This window comes from Portunus trituberculatus, chromosome 50 (genome assembly GCF_017591435.1).
Source record: "Portunus trituberculatus isolate SZX2019 chromosome 50, ASM1759143v1, whole genome shotgun sequence".
In the NCBI taxonomy this organism is placed as follows: Eukaryota; Metazoa; Arthropoda; class Malacostraca; order Decapoda; family Portunidae; genus Portunus; species Portunus trituberculatus.
The window spans coordinates 14138893-14158892 of record NC_059304.1 but is presented as its reverse complement, the minus strand read 5'-3'; the positions used below and the strand labels follow the sequence as shown (position 1 = coordinate 14158892).

The window sequence follows — 20000 nt, the reverse complement described above, 5'->3', positions numbered from 1 at the left end:
TTTCCTAACCAGTAATTAGATTTGTGGTCGAAGTTAAGAGGTCTGGTGATTTTCTAACTAAATGGCCATAATCTCAATGATCCCTCGTGTGGATGTGTGTTGGTCGTCAGGCGTCCAGTGAGTAGCGTTCTTTGTGGGCGGAATGACTTAATTAGGAAAGGACATCATGCAGTGTTGATTGTGTTAGTGCCGGCTGTGTGTGTGTGTGTACGTGTGCGTGTGTGTGTGTGTGTGTGTGTGTGTGTGTGTGTGTGTGTGTGTGTGTGTGTGTGTGTGTGTGTGTGTGTGTGTGTGTGTGTGTGTGTGTGTGTGTGTGTGTGTGTGCGTGTGCGTGTGTGTGTGTTTCCGTCTCTTATTTTTTTTTGTCGTCGTCGTTGTCTTTATATGTCTCTCTCTCTCTCTCTCTCTCTCTCTCTCTCTCTCTCTCTCTCTCTCTCTCTCTCTCTCTCTCTCTCTCTCTCTCTCTCTCTCTCTCTCTCTCTCTCTCTCTCTCTCTCTCTCTCACACACACACACACACACACACACACACACACACACACACACACACACACACACACACACACACACACACACACACACACACACACACAGAGTCACTCATCCCTCCCTGTTGTAACACTCGTCCACTTAGTGAGCCCTTGCCACTGATACCCTTCATACCAGCGGAGTGTTTTTGGAGGGCGTGTCAACAGAGTGACCATTCCCGCTCGTCCTTCGCGTCAAGAGCCTGGCTACCACTTTGTGTTACTGAGTGACTGGTATATGTTTCAGGAATTCCCGACGCCGGAAAGTGCTGAAAAGCTACCAGATTCGCCAGATAACTTGATTTAGCACATTCAACTCCGTATGCTGGAAAAAAATTTTTACGTCATATATGTGCTATCAAACCAAGTAATAAATTATTAGGAACATCTCTAATCAGCTTCAAGCACACAGAACGTAATATGGCAAAACGAGCCAAAAATGCTTGGTTCATGGTCTCAGTTTTGGGACACTTCATCACCTTGAGTGAATTACATTATTTTCAGTAAGCAAGCACATTTCATTGGTTCAAGTTAATTAATTAGCAATCAAATCCAGAAAATGTGACGAATATCAAATAAACACGATGTTTTGATGTCCTTGTATGACTTCAGTGAAAGATTGTCCGTTCCGTATGTAAACAACATCAAGCAGGTTTCTACCTGCTCCCCACCGGTTATAGGCAAACAGTTCATGGTCTGGATGCGATGCTGACGGTCCTTTGCACCAATCTATGAAGTGCTTTGAGCAGATAGCATGGTCCTGGGAAACACAGTCCATCCTTTCACACCTTGGTTTTTCTTTTTTGATATAGAATTGCAGTCAGGTACAGCACATGTATAAACCGGCATTCTGTTCCAGCTCTAAGAACACTCCACACTAGGGTGACCAGATTTCTGAGACAAATTCCGGGGATATTTTCAGTTCAGGGAGGTAAAAACATGTAGTGTTTTTGCACTGGAAAAACTAAAACTATTCGTACCATTTCTAAACCAGCAATCAAAAGTTTCTCTCGCCTTATTTACCCAAGTTGCAAAGAAAAAAAAAATCTCTACCTGATGAAATATCTGAGATCATGAACACCCATTAGCTGTTAAAATGTGTCCGCTATACACTTCACCGTCTTCACGGAAACTAAGGCCTTCTCCTTATTCTTGACATTCTAAAAGAGTAATGATAAAAGGACATAATTATCATAATCAAAAGGAGTAGTTTTTAACGCATCAAGTGATCTTTCAGTTACAGAAAACCGGGGACAGCAGTAGCCGGGGACAGGTCACTGAAATCGGGACTGTCCCGGAAACCGGGGACGTCTGGTCACCCTACTCCACACGAGCTTCCAAACAACCGCGGGCCGCGGGGTTGTTTTGGTGTTTTGAGAGGACTCGGTGTTCCCGAGTTCAGTTAGTCTTTTCGGTTTGATATGCCTTCGGCCGCAAAAATGTTGCTCTACCAAGATTATTACAGAATATATTCCTTTGTAATATTTAGAAGAGAAACAGTGCTCTCTGTTGAACTATATGAAAAAATGTTTCAAACCAAACATGTAGTTGAGACTAGTCAAAAATGCGAGAGCATTGAAACCGCGACTTTGAGTATTAAGCTTATAATAACAGTTTTGTAGAGTGTGTATTACCAGATCATATGGCTAATGTTAGGAGAAACACTTGGAATTAATGTTTTGCAGTACAAAGACTCAATACCTCAAGATTTATTATGATATGAATTTAAGAATGTGTGTCTCTTGCGAGCTGGCTGGCTGTATACCGAGTCGCGTATTAAAACAGCTAGCGATCAATGGCAACCCAAGAATATCCGACGTCGGGAATTAGGGATATTTGTGCAGCAGTTCAAGAAATATTGTGATGACTGAATGAAATGTTATTAGCTTGGTGTTATAAGAGGGAAAGTGACATGATAGTGAAATAAAAAGACAAGGTGCCGGTCTTGTGATAACGTAGTGACTAATTGAACCGTCTGTTATGCTCCACTCGTTGCTTCCCAGTGTTTTTTTTTTTTTTTACGTATGCTTTTTCATGAGAGTTCATGGGCCAAACGAGGTAAAAAACTTACATCATATCTGAAAACTCACCCGCTAGGGAATCGTTACCCTGAGTGAGGAAGCCCTACCTACACTCGGATCGTTGTTAGGATTCAAACCCGTGCGCTTGGAGACCCCTCGGCCCCCAAAGCGCGTGTGTTTCCACTGTACCATGGCGGTTCATCTGTGTAACAATAGCAGTGCATTGTTCCTCACCCCACACCAGCACTGCTCACGTACGTATATAACAGTTGGGAATGGAACTGTCAGTTAGTGAAATGAGATTAAGATTAATTTCACCCCGAAAAGCAAGAGTGACAGAGACAAGAGATTGTTCTTATCTTAATGCACCTTACAAAAGATATGCAAGGCAGCGCTTTTACTTGATTACTAGATTGGCATTCATGAAGGATAAACATTGAGTGAAATTACTATTGTTTATTCAGATTTTTCAGAGAGAAATGAAAGGGTTAGTAAGATAAGTGATTACGGTCATTATCAGAGAGAGAGAGAGAGAGAGAGAGAGAGAGAGAGAGAGAGAGAGAGAGATCGTAAGCACACACACACACACACACACACACACACACACACACACACACACACACACACACACACACACACACACACACACACACACACACACACACACACACACACACACACACACACACACACACACACACACACACACCGCCGTGGTACAGTAGAACCATGCGTGCTTTGGGGTCCGAGGGGTCTCCAAGCACACGGGTTCGAATCCTGTCCACGATCCGAGTGTAGGTTGGGCTTCCTCACTCGGGGCAACGGTTTCCTAGCAGGGTGGGCTTTGAGATAGGAGGTACTACAAAAAAGTATCCCCTTTAGCACATAAATTCCCGTGAAAAAGCCCACATGGTATAAATAAAATAAAAAAAAAGATATGGAACACTGGTTAACAGACATACATCTCTAACTTCTTACTACACACACACACACACACACACACACACACACACACACACACACACACACACACACACACACACACACACACACACACACACACACACACACACACACACACACACACACACACACACACACACACATAGGACAAGCAAACAAGCCAATATCCAATGCCACACTACACCTAACATAGCCTCGTCCACTGCTCCCACTTCCCTATTCACAGACACTCCTACCCTCCCTTAGTCAACTTCTCCTAATCCTTTGACAAGCCGCTCATTAGCAGTCTGAGGAACTTACTTGATCTCCTCCCATGTGTCGTCCCCGAAGTTCCGCACCACCAGTTGTTCTATGGCGTAGTTCACAAAGCCGTACTGAGGGAGAGAAGAAAACGAGTGAGTCTGTGGTCCGTATTCTCAAACTTTTCTGTGCTTCATCTTCACTATTTCAAAAGGCTTTATTCAATTTGACACTAGTTTTTTTTAAGGTGTTTTACAGTTTTAGAAGCAGAGTGACATTATTTTTACATCACTAACTTGAGAAACACTCTTGAAAACCCCGCATATCATCTCTGTGGTCTTGGAAAGTAGTCGTGGTGAGAGAGCAAAGCATTTCTGAATACAGGCCTATAGTCTGTCTACTCTAAAGAGGCTCCTGGGTTCAAAACATATTATAGATTATTGATGCATTGATTTTATATGAATGAAACTTGTTTTCTGTTCAACAACTCTTATCACAAGGACAGCTTACGGTTTCCCTTAAGATCTGACAACCACGCATTCTTCCATGACACCAATCAGACTGAGACCCAGGAACCACATTAAAATAGAGAGATTATAGTGAAGGAGTTGGAACTTAAATGCAAGGAATACAAAGAGGAGGAAATGGAGAAAAGAGGTCAAGAGGAGACAGAGAATGGGTAAAGTAGGGTATAGTGAAGTGGAAAAGGAGGAAGTGGGAAGAAAATAAAGGAAAAGGTGTTCTTTTAGTCTTGCACTGTAATCAACATGGCGTTTCTTACCCTTCTCATCATGTAGAGCTTCTTATTCTCACTAATTTGTACCCACACATACCTGTCACAAATTGTTTATAACGCTGACAACAATTTTCAAAGATCTTCCATTTTTTTTTGGGGGGGAATGAGGTGACCCGCACTTGTGATGGAGTGACGGGCACTGAGGAACGCCTTTAGGTGTGTTCATTCGTGTGTGCATATTGTCATGTTTTCTGCGCATGCGCGAAATCAATGACAGTGACTGGTTATTTTGTTTTGAGCATGCAGCTACTGACCAATAAGAATATTTCATAATAAATCTAGCCAATCAGAACATTTTGTAGAAAGAATTTGAATCAGTTTATGGAAAATGTCTGTCACTTTGATTATTTCCGCTGTATCGGCAGATTTTACGAAGACATGTAAAGTAACGACTTCATAGTGATTTCTTAGTGTTGCAAGTTGGTTTAGATAAATTTGCTTTAGTTAGAATTAGTTTAATGGGTTAGATAATGGTGATTTGTTCTGAGGAAGACGTATCAGTTGTGCGTGTTGCTTCTTCTAGGTTACCTTATTTAAAATTTCGTGAGCTAGGTAAGATTATGTTAGCTAGATAAGATTAAAGTTAGGATTAGGTTAGAAAGATAAGTTTCATTAACCCTTTCAATACAGGGACACATTTTTACCTTGTGATTTGTGTACGATTAGAGCATATTTTATTGACATTGGCAAGGGTCTATGGAGGTCAGAAGATTAATGGCCAGAATCTTCACTATTTTAATCCACACTTAAGTTTCTAAAGCTGTATAAAATCACCAAATAGTAAGCGGAATGAATATGGAAACGCGTCATGGTACTGAAGGGGTTAAGTTGGTATAGCCACGGTGAGCAGCGGTGGCGGCGAGTACTTTCCACAGCAGTAACAGTCAAAATTTTGCACTGTTACTTCTATTGTACTTTGTGATAACAGAACTATTTTCTTCTGGTACATTTAGGTCTGTTTTTTGTAGTTTTTTCGTTTTGATTGCAATACAGTACTTTTGAGAGAATAGACTGTTTTTAAGGGAGGATGGAGTAAGGATATAAAAAAAGAGTTTTGATTTATGACGAAAACGAAGTGCAGATTCATTCGAATGGGTCGAAAACCACCAGAAAAAAAATAGTTTCGTTCGGAAGTGAGAGTTTGGTGAAAGAGTTAAAAAATTACCAAGTGAAATGGGGAAAGGTCAAATGAATGGGAGTAAAGTGAAGAGAGGGAGAAAAAAAAAAGGAATAGACTTGTGTAAGAAAAAAAAACAGACGAAACTTATAAATGAAGGAAAAAGGAAAAAAAAGGAAAGAAATGTTAAGAGGGATAAAGGAATGAATGACGAAAATAAAAAAAAAGGAACATACATGACAAGAAATATAGAGAAGTTTTTTTTTATATTTTTATTTATTTTCTTGTTTACTTGACATCGTTCTTTTTAAGCAGTGGCGCGTTTCGTGGTTTTGGTTTCAACTGTCCTTTTTTTTCCCATTTTCTTTTTCATTGCGGGATGGAAATATATAGACGAGCGCGACTTTGTGTTGTGCATGAAAGCCTGTGTTTGTAAAGCCCTTGATATTTGTTTTTTGCATGAATGAATCTCCACAGTTCTTTATTTACTTTTTTTGTGGGTTCGAGTTATATTTGTTTAGTTTTGCTCTCTCTCTCTCTCTCTCTCTCTCTCTCTCTCTCTCTCTCTCTCTCTCTCTCTCTCTCTCTCTCTCTCTCTCTCTCTCTCTCTCTCTCTCTCTCTCTCTCTCTCTCTCTCTCTCTCTCTCTGTGTGTGTGTGTGTGTGTGTGTGTGTGTGTGTGTGTGTGTGTGTGTGTGTGTGTGTGTGTGTGTGTGTGTGTTCACTGTTTGATCTGCTGCAGTCTCTGACGAGACAGCCAGACTCTCTCTCTCTCTCTCTCTCTCTCTCTCTCTCTCTCTCTCTCTCTCTCTCTCTCTCTCTCTCTCTCTCTCTCTCTCTCTCTCTCTCTCTCTCTCTCTCTCTCTCTCTCTCTCTCTCTCTCTCTCTCTCTCTCTCTCTCTCTCTCTCTATGTTTATGGACGAATGCAAATCAGGATAATTTGGGAAGGGGGCGGCGGTCGTGATGGTGTAGTTGGTGGTGATGGTGGTAGTGACAGTCATGGTGGTTGTGGTGGTGGTGGTTAGAAAAGAGCTGGAATGGACACCGAGGCAAGAATAGTCACAAGTTGAGGATGTAGGTAAGTAACTCTGGAGCGGCGCCTGTGTAAAATAAATAGCAAAAATAGCTCGGGAATATAAAAACAATGAAGACGAGAAAGAATAGAAGAAGGATAAAGGAAAAGGGACAAAACAAGCGTTAAAACAACAAAAGGTAAAGGGTTTATATACGAAGAATAATGGTGGAGATGATAACGAAGATAATATGATAATGAAGATAAAAGGAGAGGAAAAGAATAGCAAACAAGTTATGTAAAGAGGAGGAAAGAAGAATGGACAGTGATAATGAGAAGAAAGAATGAAAACAGTAAGAGAAAGAGATACTGTGGGAGGGTGGATGAAAATAGGAGGAGGAGGAGGAGGAGGAGGAAGAGGATGAGAAACAAGGAAAAGGAGTGAAAGAAGAACAAAAAGAAAATGTAAGAATAAGAAAACAGGAAATATTAGGAAAAGAAAAAAAAAGAGTAGAAGGCGAAATAGGTGGAGGAGGGGAGGTGGTAGTGGTGGTGGTGGTGCTGAGGGGAGATAACACAGAAATAGAAAGAGATAACATGTAATATAGTAGGAGATTTGGGGGCTTACTGGCAAGACATCTGCTGAATAACTATACAGGGTGATCTGAGTAAAGAAAGGAGGCGCACCACAGCAGAACCTCCCTCCATTCCACTCCCCCAATAAAAAGGAGGCGGTGGGAAAAAATAAAGACAAAAATAGGACACAAAAACCAACTCGTGTAAACAAAACTCCAAAATCTTCTGACGGGAAAAAATATAATAAATCGGTTTTAGTTAGAAGAAAAAAAAAAAAAAGAGTGGTTTTAATGAAAAAGTTGCAGTCTGTCTCTGTTTTGTTGGTAGTTGAGTGAGAGAAATAATAATGGTTTTTTTTTATAGTTCTACTGGTTTTAGCTAAAAAAAGAAAATGAAGGAAAAAAAAAGAACAGGACACAAAATACGAATGATAGAAACAATAAATAAAATGCGATAAAAGAAAAAAAGGAAATGAAAAAACAGGAAACGAAAAAAAAAAGAATAGGAGTGAATCGGGTTTTAGCGAGAGAAAAAAAAAAAGAGTAGAGTGGTTTTTGATGAAAGAGTTGCAATCTGTCTTTGCTTTTATTGATAGTTGAATGAGAAAATATAGTGGCTTTATTTCCATAGTTTTACTGATCACAATTTAGCTAAAAAGAAAAAAAAAACATGTGGAAAAAAAGGAACGGGACACAAAATGCGAATAATAGAAACAATAAATATGATGCAATAAATATAAGGAAAGGAAAATTATTATGGACAGTTAAATGAAAAAAAAATATTATAATTTTATTCCCATAGAGATGACCTCATACCAAGAAAGAAAAGAAAAACGGAGGAAAAATTAACATAACCCAAAATTCAAATGGTAGAATAGAAATATGAAATAAAATGCAATGAAATAAAAGAAAGAAAAAAAAAATAGAAAAAAGAATAACAAAAATACAAGTGATAAATTCCGATTTGAAATGAATGAACATAAAACAAGAAAGGAAAAAGAAAAAGTGGAGAGAAAGAAGAGAAAGGAAAAAGAAAAAAAAATGGAGAGAAAGAGGACACGAAATAGAAATAGGAGAGCGCAAGCCACACCAGCTTCAGTGTTTTCTTGATAACAGGCAGGTGTCTTCTCGTCCGTCACCGGGATAAAAGAATGCTGCCTCCTTATCCGGGCCGTATTTTCCCATCATACGCCAAAGTTTACCACAGATATACGAGTAGGTGTGGGAGGGAGAACGTTGCCACCAGACACACAGAATATTACTGTTCTAGGAGTGTTGTATTTGCTGTTTGTTGTGATAATGCTAGTAGTAGTAGTAGTAGTAGTAGTAGTAGTAGTAGTAGTAGTAGTAATAGTAGTAATACCAGTAATAGTAGTAGTAGTAATTGTTGATGTTGTTTGAAAGATTTGAAACATTTTTTTATGCCTTCTATGCTACATTTTAAATAAATGCTAGTATAATAGAAGCAGCAGCCCATTTAAGTCCAAAGCCTTTTAAGCAGTATTTTCTATATCATGAATTTCTTGCAGAATTATGTGCAGATTCTACATACATACATACATACATACTTATATATGCATACATTATCTTTATTCTCTTCTTTTCTTTCTATAATTTTTCTTTGTTTATTTCTCCTCCTTTATTTTTTTTTACGCTTTTGTTTTTATGTTACAGGGAAGAAAGAAAAGTCTAGGAGGCGAAATCTGAAGAGAGAAGTCCCGCCGTACCTCCTTCTGTAAGTAATTCTTTGTGTTATCTGAAGTTTATCCATTTTTTGCTACAAGACAAGAGCACAAAAGATTACACAAGGCACATTAAAAAACATCCCTTCTATTTTTTTTTTGGAGAGCTGCGGTATATTTTTCTTTATTTATCATCTGTTATCGTGATGTATATATCCAACCTCCTCTTACGACTGTCTAATGTCTCCACAGTTACCAACGTTCTTGCAGATAATACCACGTTAAAAAAAAAAATCCCTTCTAATTGTTTTTGAGAGCTGCGGTATTTTTTATCATTTATTTGTTATCTGGTATCATATTGTATATATCCAACCTCCTCCTATAGCTGTCTAATGCCTCTACACTTCCCAACGTTCGTGCAGATATTACCACGTTCTTGCAGGATTTCGTAACCTCATTTACTTCACGATCATATCTGGTTCTGTGATATGGTCTCTCTTCATTAACCTTCATTTACCTTTCATCAGTGACCTTAATCTTTTCCCATTAACTTCCCTCGTCGATTTAGTTTCTTTTAAAGCAGCTTATCTTTCCGCAGTTTTCCTCAAACCATTATCCTCAAGTCACCACTTCTTACATTTTTTATTTCCAAACTTTCCTCGTGAATCCATTTTTATTTTTCCCTCTTAAGAAACCTTGATTCTTTCCGTCCTCTCATTTTTCTCACACTCTCCTCCTCTTCTTTCTTATCCTTTGCATTCTGTTTTCGTAGCCTGTCCCACACTCCATCAGTATTCCACCTCCAGAGCGTGGCAAGAAGGTGAATCTTAAGTCTGAGTGGCAGAGAAAATAATATGTATTGAAAAAACATGGCAGGGAGCGACACCTCTCTAGAGACACGTCCCTCTACCTGGCGGAGTCCCCTAAGATGCCCTCCTTCACGTAAACAATTTCGGGAGTGCGCAAAACAACTCCCTTAGGGCACCTCAGCCTGACGAGACTGACGGAAACTGGCCCTGTCTCACTGCACAGCTAGACACAAATAGACAGCCAAGTAGACGTAGATCGAAAACACACACATAGACACTCTTACACACACACACACACACACACACACACACACACACACACACACACACACACACACACACACACACACACACACACACACACACACACACACACACACACACACACATCACCCAAGACCTTCCATAAAACACACGAGGAAGGGGACTGGAAGGACGGAAGGAGAAATAGGGAGGAAGGAATGGAAGGAGAGAGAGAGAGAGAGAGAGAGAGAGAGAGAGAGAGAGAGAGAGAGAGAGAGAGAGAGAGAGAGAGAGAGAGAGAGAGAAAGCGGATTACCTGCCAAAATAGATTCTTGACCGGCTCGTTGGAAAGTAATATTAAAAAGTGGAAAGTTAGCCTTATGAAATGGGCTGGTGGGACGGCTGGTGGGTTAGTGGTGGGGCTGATGACTGGCGGTCCTGTTAGTGTTTCAAATTCGTTGTAGAATAAGAGGCCGGAAATAATAATTCTTTGAGAGAGAAACAACTTGATTGCCTTGAAGTAATTACTTTGTTGCTCAGGGAAATGAACGGTGCTAATCTTGGGCGACTCAATTTTAGTACTGGTATGAAGAAGGCGAGTCAGTAATGGAGTGGGTTCGCTATGAGTGGCGGGGGAAGTTGTGTTAAGGTTGTAAATGAAACAGAAGGGGACATGGATTGACATAGAAAAAGGAGCGCTATTGGTACGTAATGTGTTAATTGAGTATTCTTTGAAGTGATCGATGCGTTGATTGAATGAAAGAGGTTAAAGTAGATACCAATAAAGAGAAGAAGTGACAGTAGGAATTAACGTGGAAGAGGTTCGATATGGGCAAACGATGCGCTAATTAAGGATATTCAGAAAGTGATTAATGTGTTGAAGTGCATGAAATAAGTGATAATAAATAGAATAACTGACGCCAGAAATCACCGTTGAAAAGAATGAATATTGGCAGAAGAGGTGCAAATGAAAGACACTCGTTAACATTGAAGTATTTTACAATCAGCGTATATAATTAAATGTGAAAAACAAGAAAGACTAGAATTAATTAGAGAGACAATACAAAGAATCTACATTAAAAGTAACATCAAACAAACTACGAATCCAAATGTAATTATATTTGTAGAAATGACGAGGGTGAGATATTAAGAGCATTAATGAATTAGTAATGGGAGTAATCAGGTTTGTGAGCCGGTCATTAAGCTAATTATATATGGAATTATCCTTACAGTACGAAATTAATGCAAGCTGAGGGTGAACGCGCTCCCGTCTGCCCACTGTCGGTCTGTCTGCTGGTCATTAAGTAAATTGATATTCAGGAATTCATCTTATTACGAGCACAAATTTCATATTAAATCCGGTGTGTGCTTCTACTCTGCACATGGATTTTTTTTTCAGTGTAATATGCTTCTCAGCGGAACAAAATTGTCATTATTGTTATTGTTATTATTATTATTATTATTATTATTATTGTTATTATTATTATATTATTATTATTATTATTTGTATTATTATTATTATTATTATTGTTATTATTATTATTATTAATATTGTTATCATTATTATCATTATTATTTGTGCTATTATCATTTTTTTCATTGTCATTATAGTTACTGCTATCAATACTATCATTATTATTGTTTTCCTCATAAGTACCTCTGCTATTACTCGAACTACTGCTACTACTACTACTACTATGTACTACTATGTACTACTTGCTGCTACTACTACTACTACTACTACTACTATGTACTACTTACTACAACTACTACTACTACTACTACTACTACTACTACTACTACTACTACTACTACTACTACTACTACTACTACTACTACTACTACTACTACTCTTCTACTACTACTACTACTACTACTACTACTACTACTACTACTACTAGTACCACCACCACCACTATTTCATCATTATTGCTCTTATTATTATAACACTAAAGATGCAGCCTGTAATATTACGTTCACACAAGTTATGTATTATGTAGTGCTATATTTTAAAACATCATAATACCCGCCACATCGTGCACGGCGCTTCACTTCACCACCTCCAGAGATATTGTGCACAGGTCGCGAGAGTTTTCCTCGGCCAGCAACATAATGAAACGCGATGGGCTATAACCGTAGAGATTTTTGCTCCTTTGCTTTCCGCCGCTGCTTCATACAACACTATGTGCTTGGCTGCCCACGTTGTCCTCATTCCTACCCCCCTCTCTCTCTCTCTCTCTCTCTCTCTCTCTCTCTCTCTCTCTCTCTCTCTCTCTCTCTCTCTCTCTCTCTCTCTCTCTCTCTCTCTCTCTCTCTCTCTCTCTCTCTCTCTCTCTCTCTCTCTCTCTCTCTCTCTCTCTCTCTCTCTCTCTCTCTCTCTCTCTCTCTCTCTCTCTCTCTCTCTCTCTCTCTCTCTCTCTCTCTCTCTCTCTCTCTCTCTCTCTCTCTCTCTCTCTCTCTCTCTCTCTCTCTCTCTCTCTCTCTCTCTCTCTCTCTCTCTCTCTCTCTCTCTCTCTCTCTCTCTCTCTCTCTCTCTCTCTCTCTCTCTCTCTCTCTCTCTCTCTCTCTCTCTCTCTCTCTCTCTCTCTCTCTCTCTCTCTCTCTCTCTCTCTCTCTCTCTCTCTCTCTCTCTCTCTCTCTCTCAAATAAAAATAAAAAACGGATAAGAGAGAGAGAGAGAGAGAGAGAGAGAGAGAGAGAGAGAGACTCTTTTGGTGAAAAAAAATCTATGACCACACAACACCTATTCTCTCCATTATGGGAGAGGATGAATGGCGTGACAATGAGCTCAGTGATGAATGGAAACTTTCCTTTTGTCACACCTGGTTTAGCAAGGCATTGGTTTTGAATATATCTTTAATAGTATTGGGAAATGTAGAATGCATATATTTTGTAACTGGGAATGATTACTATATATTATAATATTTATGAATATTTACAATGCATTTCTTAAAACCAGTAGATAATCAGTAAATGTGAAATTCATAGAGTCGGAATTTTAATGTTGAAATAAAATCTGGAGCAGTTTTATTTTGAGAGCAGAATAGTTTTGTCTCGTGTATTTTCTTTTTTTTTTTTTTTTTTACTGAATGGCTATTTTCCTAATTCATAAAAATAACTTAGAAATATTAAATGAAAACTGTCGAGATGGAGTTATATTTTCACAATTTAGTACTGCGATAGAATTTTCAATCGATATCTTTTTTTTTTTTATGGGATGGGACAAGAAGTTTTACCATATCACATTTTCATTACCTGCTGATACATTTTGCTAATTTATTTATGTCAATACCGATGTGGCAGATAGTTGATAAAATTCACTTATCAATATCACCACCGTAACGAAATTTCCGCATCACTGTCACTGCTTCGGTAATGGACTGTTCTCCGCCATTATAATGATCACTCTTATCTCCGCCATTACCGCGATCATTATTATCAGTAAACTCAGTAGCGTGATTCACGATACTTTTATTACGGCCATTGTTATTATGCCTACCTTTGTCAGCACCATTGTCATTATTATTACTCAAGAATGTTAATGATGCCAGACTGAAAAATGTTAATGACGAGAGAGAGAGAGAGAGAGAGAGAGAGAGAGAGAGAGAGAGAGAGAGAGAGAGAGAGAGAGAGAGAGAGAGAGAGAGAGAGAGAGAGAGAGTGCAGGGAACCATTTCAACTAAATATTTTATGAAGACGGAAATACTACAACATTCACTCACCCTCACCGTTACTTTCTCTCACCCTATCTGGACACCTCAGTTGTTCCTCTCTCCTCGTCATCCTCGCTGACCAACCAGACGGCCAATTTCGACCTCCTGTGACCCCCTTTTGGCCCAAGTTGGTCGCTTTTTTTTCTCGTTTAACTAACACAAGAAAGGAAAGAAGCCCCACATTCTTAGATTTTTTGTAAGAGGCAAGAAATTTTTCAAGGGCAGACTCGCGCATATTTGGGTCACGGAGGCGGAAGGCAAGCTTGAGTTTCGGCCAATTACCGCTAATGCACCGTAAAGAAAACGAGCTAACGGATGAGCGGAAAAAAAAAAAAAACGGTACCTGTTAGCATGGCCGACCATCCTCACTCCAGCCCCTTCAATCCCCGAAAAAAATGGAAAAAATGTGAGGAAATATATAATTAAGAAAAGTTACGAAAACAGAGTTTGTGGAAAAAAAATATACGTTACAAGTAAAAAGAAACAAAGAAAAGAAAAGAAGCTTGTGAGAAAAATCAAATCTACACAGAGAGAGAGAGAGAGAGAGAGAGAGAGAGAGAGAGAGAGAGAGAGAGAGAGAGTTGAGTGAGGGATAGGAGATGAAAGATGAGAGGCATATATAACAGAAAACAATTCCAGTCGAGGGACATCAAAGAAAACACATGCAAATCAGGGTCGAGTTGAGCTTAGGATGGAAAAGAAAAAGGTCGAGCAGGAAGAAAAGGAGGAGGAGGAGGAGGAGGAGGAGGAGGAGGAGAAGGAGGAGGAGGAGGAGCAGAAGGAGGAGGAGGAGGAGGAGGAGGAGGAGGAGGAGGAGGAGGAGGAGGAGGAGGAGGAGGAGGAGGAGGAGGAGGAGGAGGATGCCGTCTAATAATAGTAACGCCAGAGCATGTAAACAATCCCTTCTTTTGGAATATATTAACCCGCCAGCGAAAGTAAACGAGATAATGACACCATAATAATACCTTTGACGGTAAGACAAAGGAGAAAGAGAGAAAGAGGGAGGCAGAGGGAGAGGGAGAAAGGGAGAGGAGGAGGAGGATTACAAGGAAGGATAAAGATAAAGAAGATGAAGGGAGAAAGAAGGTCAGATGAAGGCCAAAAGGCAGATAAAGCACTGAAACTATTCTTAAACTATGCTAAAGTATTCCTAAAGTATTTCTAATTATTCCCGGAGTCTCGTTTATCTTCCTCGCGTTGGTATGTGGAAAATTAGATGAAGTAGAAGCTGCCTCTGATAAACATGATGGAGGAATTGTTCAGATTGTTCAAAATAAAGCCAGTGTCTATATTTACATCTAATCTCTTGTCATTTGATTTTATTTTTACATCTAATCTCTTTTTTTTATATATTTTCCTCTTGTGAGCCTCGCATATAAACGCTTTCTTTTGATTTAAGGAGGCAGATGATCCAAAAAAGTGGCTGGAGTGTTCGATGCATATGAGAAAAGGAAAGGTTTCAGATGTATCGTCAATCTTGTCCCCTTGTTATGTTTAGAAAAAGGTAGAGGAAATATAGGAGAGACAATTGATAAGACAAAAACACCACCGGCGAGAGAGAGAGAGAGAGAGAGAGAGAGAGAGAGAGAGAGAGAGAGAGATTAACAATGACTTAACTAGCATCATGACTCATTACAGGTTAATTACTCCCTCATATTAGTTAGTAAGACCTGCTGCTCGCCTCGTCACAAGCCTGCAGGTCACGAGGCTAAAGGGAGGCAATTGTGTTCACTGGTTCACATTAGATTTTTTTTTTCTGATAAATTCTGAAAATCCTTTTTTTTTTTATGTAGGACGGACAGCTGGCATAGGGCACCAAAATAAGTTACTTGCTTCTATATGTTTTTTTCATTTACTTTGATACATCCACAAATGAATTAATTCCTTGTTAGACTAAAATATGACAAAGTCTAATTCTTCCTAACTTCACTGGGATTTAGCTATTTTGAGTGAAAGATCGTGTTAATATCGCTCATAACTGCCTCAATAAATAAAGTTCTGTAATATTAACTCCACTACAACTTAATTGATTTCTTATTTCACTATTCACTAACTTAATGACAAACAGTTTGCCATTTAAGTATTATCGTCATCAAATACAACTTATTTTCAACTACTTCATGTACCTTAACGAGAAATATAAAGGGTTATGGATGACGAAAAGGGAACACAAATACATTCACTTCTATGTAATTCTCCTTATAATAAACTACTAAACGCTTCATTATTACACAATGCTAAAGAAGGAGTGTGAACTAGGTTGTTGCTTATCAGTTGTACTTATTAACTTTTCTGTGTAACTATTTTCACATAACTCTTGTATCATTATTTTCCTTTCCGCTGATGAAAAATGACACCACGCCAAACATCACTGCTGCCGTCATCTTCTTCGTCATCGCCTTCGTCTGCTTCGCTTTTACCACAAGCCAGACCCTTATTCTATGTGAAGGATGAATAGAGAGGTGACACCGTGAAATGTGGATGAGAAAACAGCATTTTACACACTGTTGGATTTATTGGGCGTTTCGTTGGATTGTTTGTAGAGGTATCGAGACGCAGTGCACATAATACTCGGGACTTTGCCGTGACTTGTTGACATTGAGTGACTTTTTATTAATAAACGTGTGTTGATCTAAGAGCGAGAGTTTTATGTCAGTGAACGTTGACTTTGTGTTTTTTAATCTGTAAGATTGATACAGTGTTTTTGCTCCCAGTTTTCTATTTTCTTCTAAAATTGTCATGTAGATTTTTTACTAACTTAATTGATTTGCATGAGTGGATAAACGAACAGGAGAGAGAGAGAGAGAGAGAGAGAGAGAGAGAGAGAGAGAGAGAGAGAGAGAGAGAGAGAGAGAGAGAGAGAGAGAGAGAGAGAGAGAACACCTACACAGCTCATCATTGTGCAAATATTATTCTCCGCTCGCAAATGAAAAGCAAACATTAAAAGAATAAATAAAAGACTGGTGTAGAATAAAATGTAGAAATTTAAATTCCACCTTGGTACAGTGCAGTGTGTTTGAATTTTGGCCTTGACATTTTGTAATAGTGGTATACTGTTACAACAACTACTAATTCTACTACTACTACTAATTCTACTACTACTACTACTACTACTACTACTACTACTACTACTACTACTACTACTACTACTACTACTACTACTTCTCTTGCTTTTGTTGTTGTTCTTGTGTTGCTACTGTTATTGTTGTTTTCTCCTCTTCCTCCTTCTTCTCCTCCTCCTCCTCCTCATCATCATCATCATCAATAGCACAATAACTTATAAACCATTTAGTTTTTGAGTTTCTCTGCTTGAATTGCTTCCCTTTTGCTGTAATATTTATTATGATTATTTTCTGTGTTAGGTATTCATTAGTTACGTAGTCTAAAATATTAACTCTAAGTAAGAACAAGAGTGCCGCTTTTGTTATCATCAGTGGCATAATTCCTGCTGCCAAGACAACAATGCCGACAATTACTGCCGGTGTTACGTATATCAGGGGATTCAGAGTGTCTGCTTACGGATTCCACGCACATCGTAATGGGCGACTAAAAGAGCTGAGATCCTTTCCCGAGAGAACTGTATCCCTGCTAACGAGAAAGTAGCACGGTGGGGTTTTTATCTCTTTATGCTAACTTAGATTTTCCCCCTTCCCTTTTATCTCTTTCTCCTAGCTTCGTTATTTTTTTTCCTTTCCCTGCTGCCAGACATTGCATAACATCTTTAAACTGAAGGTGGGCACTTACTGAAAAGGTAAAAGATTTCACTTCTTTTCCTTTTATCTCGTTATATTAGACTTGTTCTTTCTTCCTCTCCCTGATGCCAGATATTACATAGCATTATCTCCAAGCTGCAGGAGGACACTTACTGAAAGGGTAAAAGTCTTTATAAGCCATGGAAGTGATGCGTAATAGCGGTAATAGTAATGTCGGAGAGGTAATGTCTCCCAGAAAGTGTTGCGCCGCGACTGGTTCCTTACCCTCTCCCCGGAAGGCGATGGGGAGTGATAAAAATTTTGATTATGCCCCGAGGAGCGAGTGTGGGACATGATGCTGAGGACAATGGCAGGCGAGGCAGTTAATACAGGGTGTAACACGAATTTCTGCATGTATTCGTAGTGAAAAATTTTCTGTGCTAATAAGCGTTTTGAGATGTTGTTTGGCAGTGTTATTAGATACTAGTGTGGCCATGCAACAAACCGGTGACGGTCCCAACTTGTTATGGGGGTAAGTGTAAGCTTTCCTTAAGACAGCTGTCGGGGTGTGAAAGAAAAATATTGAGAAACTGAATGTAATGAGGAGTAAACATAATAATCTGAATCCTATTGGTTTCTTATCTCAGCTACTTTTAATGAATTCCTGTGGGCATTGTTCTTGTTTTCTGTGATTTTTCCTTCAGTTCATTTATAGTTTAACAATGATTCTAAGTTATTACTAAGAAAAAAAAAACAAGAATGAAAATATGAAGATAAAGCTCAATTACATGAATAAAACAATACAGAAAAATGTTGATCCAGAGAAATAAGCTCAGTGTGCAGAATAAAAAAAAAAAGCAACTCTTTTTACGAGAACACACCGGTTTGATGATTAAAAAATAAACATTAACACAGTATTACATTAACACACACACACACACACACACACACACACACACACACACACACACACACACACACACACACACACACACACACACACACACACACACACACACACACTGCAATAACACGAAAAAAGAGAAAAAAAAAATGACAGGTGTTAATCTGCGTGGGAAGTGTCTGGTCATGGCAAACCGAACATCGCGGTATCGAGGGCACCATCTGATTGTATTACGAACCTGTAGCTATTTTTGTGTCCTTTATTGTGAGCACACTTCGTTAGTCTGCTCTTGTCCGCGCTAATATGCTTCGTTGTCCTTTTATTTTTGTGTTAATTGAGCTGTGTTGACGCTCCCATTGATGCGATGCGCTCTGTTTGCTCTCTCCATTTGCACGTTCGTGACAAGTGCAGTTCATCACGCGGGGGTTGGAGTCGTCCCGGGTTGTGCCGTGTAGTGTCGTGTTGCGTCATGTCATGTTACCTCACGACCCAAGCGGCGCAGTGACTCGCCTCATGAAAAAAGTTGTCAGTGTCAGGCCGTGGGTGTGACTGTAACTGTTTCTCTCTCTCTCTCTCTCTCTCTCTCTCTCTCTCTCTCTCTCTCTCTCTCTCTCTCTCTGTCTCTGTCTATCTGTCTGTCTGTCTTATCCTCACGTCAAAAAAAATAAAACATGCACGTGCGCGCACACACACACACACACACACACACACACACACACACACACACACATTCCCACCATATCTGCCATCACATAAGAAAGACGATTGTTAAAACAAACAAACAAAGGTCAGGAGGAAGAGAGGTTAGGAGGAGGAGGAGGAGGAGGAGGAGGAGGAGGAGGAGGAGGAGGAGGAAGAGGGGGAGGAAGAGGAGCAGGGAAGAGTCACATCACGTATACGAAACAGAGGGAATTAATGACACCAGAATACACAGACTCACGCCAAAAAATGAAAAAAAGAAAAAAAGCTACGTAAACACACTGACTCCTGCCTTCAGTCATAGCTACTCTGCCCTTGCACACCGACCCCTCCTCTCCTACACACACACACACACACACACACACACACACACACACACACACCAGCCATCCATCCCCACACACACCTCCCGGACCCGGACCCTGCCTACCATTCTATTCCATCAACCAACAAGTGAACCCCAAACTGTACCTGTGATTTCAGCTGAGTGAGCACTGTTCGAAGCTTCATCATGACCTGCCTTATCTACGCATTGCAGGCTACGAGTACTCACCATGGCTGCCGGGACACTTGCGGGGGTTACGTGGATGTGTGTATGGGTCTGTAGAAATCTTCAGAAGTGGAACACAGCTCATTGAAGGTGAAAAGGAACACAGAATTGATCGCCAGAGACCGCCACCAACCTTCCCAGGGCCTCACTACCTCGCCCGCGCTGCCACGAGTCCTCGGTAAAGTGTCTTACTCCCCTCTTTCCCCTCGTTGACCGGCGGGAGTGGCTTGCGGCTCCCCTCACCTAGCCACAAGGAGATGGGAGGTCAAGTGAGGGGTCTGCGTTCAATACAGGATTTGTGGTATTGGAGTGGATGTCTTGGTGGTGATTATGGTGATGATGGTGATGAGCGTTGTACGTCTGGCAGTGGGTGGTGCAGCATCCGTAAGGCTTCTCTCTCTCTCTCTCTCTCTCTCTCTCTCTGTGTGTGTGTGTGTGTGTGTGTGTGTGTGTGTGCA

General features: G+C 39.9%; 1 protein-coding gene across 1 annotated transcript in view; it reads right to left on the bottom strand.

Annotated features, from left to right (window-relative positions):
* The window catches only part of LOC123499611 (guanylate cyclase soluble subunit beta-1-like), a 64115-nt gene extending 44403 nt beyond the window's left edge, over nt 1-19712 (bottom strand). The window contains exons 1-2 of the mRNA XM_045247894.1: nt 19546-19712; nt 3811-3884 (exon numbers count right to left, since the gene is read on the bottom strand). Coding sequence (XP_045103829.1) covers nt 3811-3884; nt 19546-19548 — 77 coding nt within the window. The 5' untranslated portion in view covers nt 19549-19712. The remainder of the gene's footprint in view (nt 1-3810; nt 3885-19545) is intronic.
* Between the last annotated feature and the right edge of the window lie 288 nt (nt 19713-20000).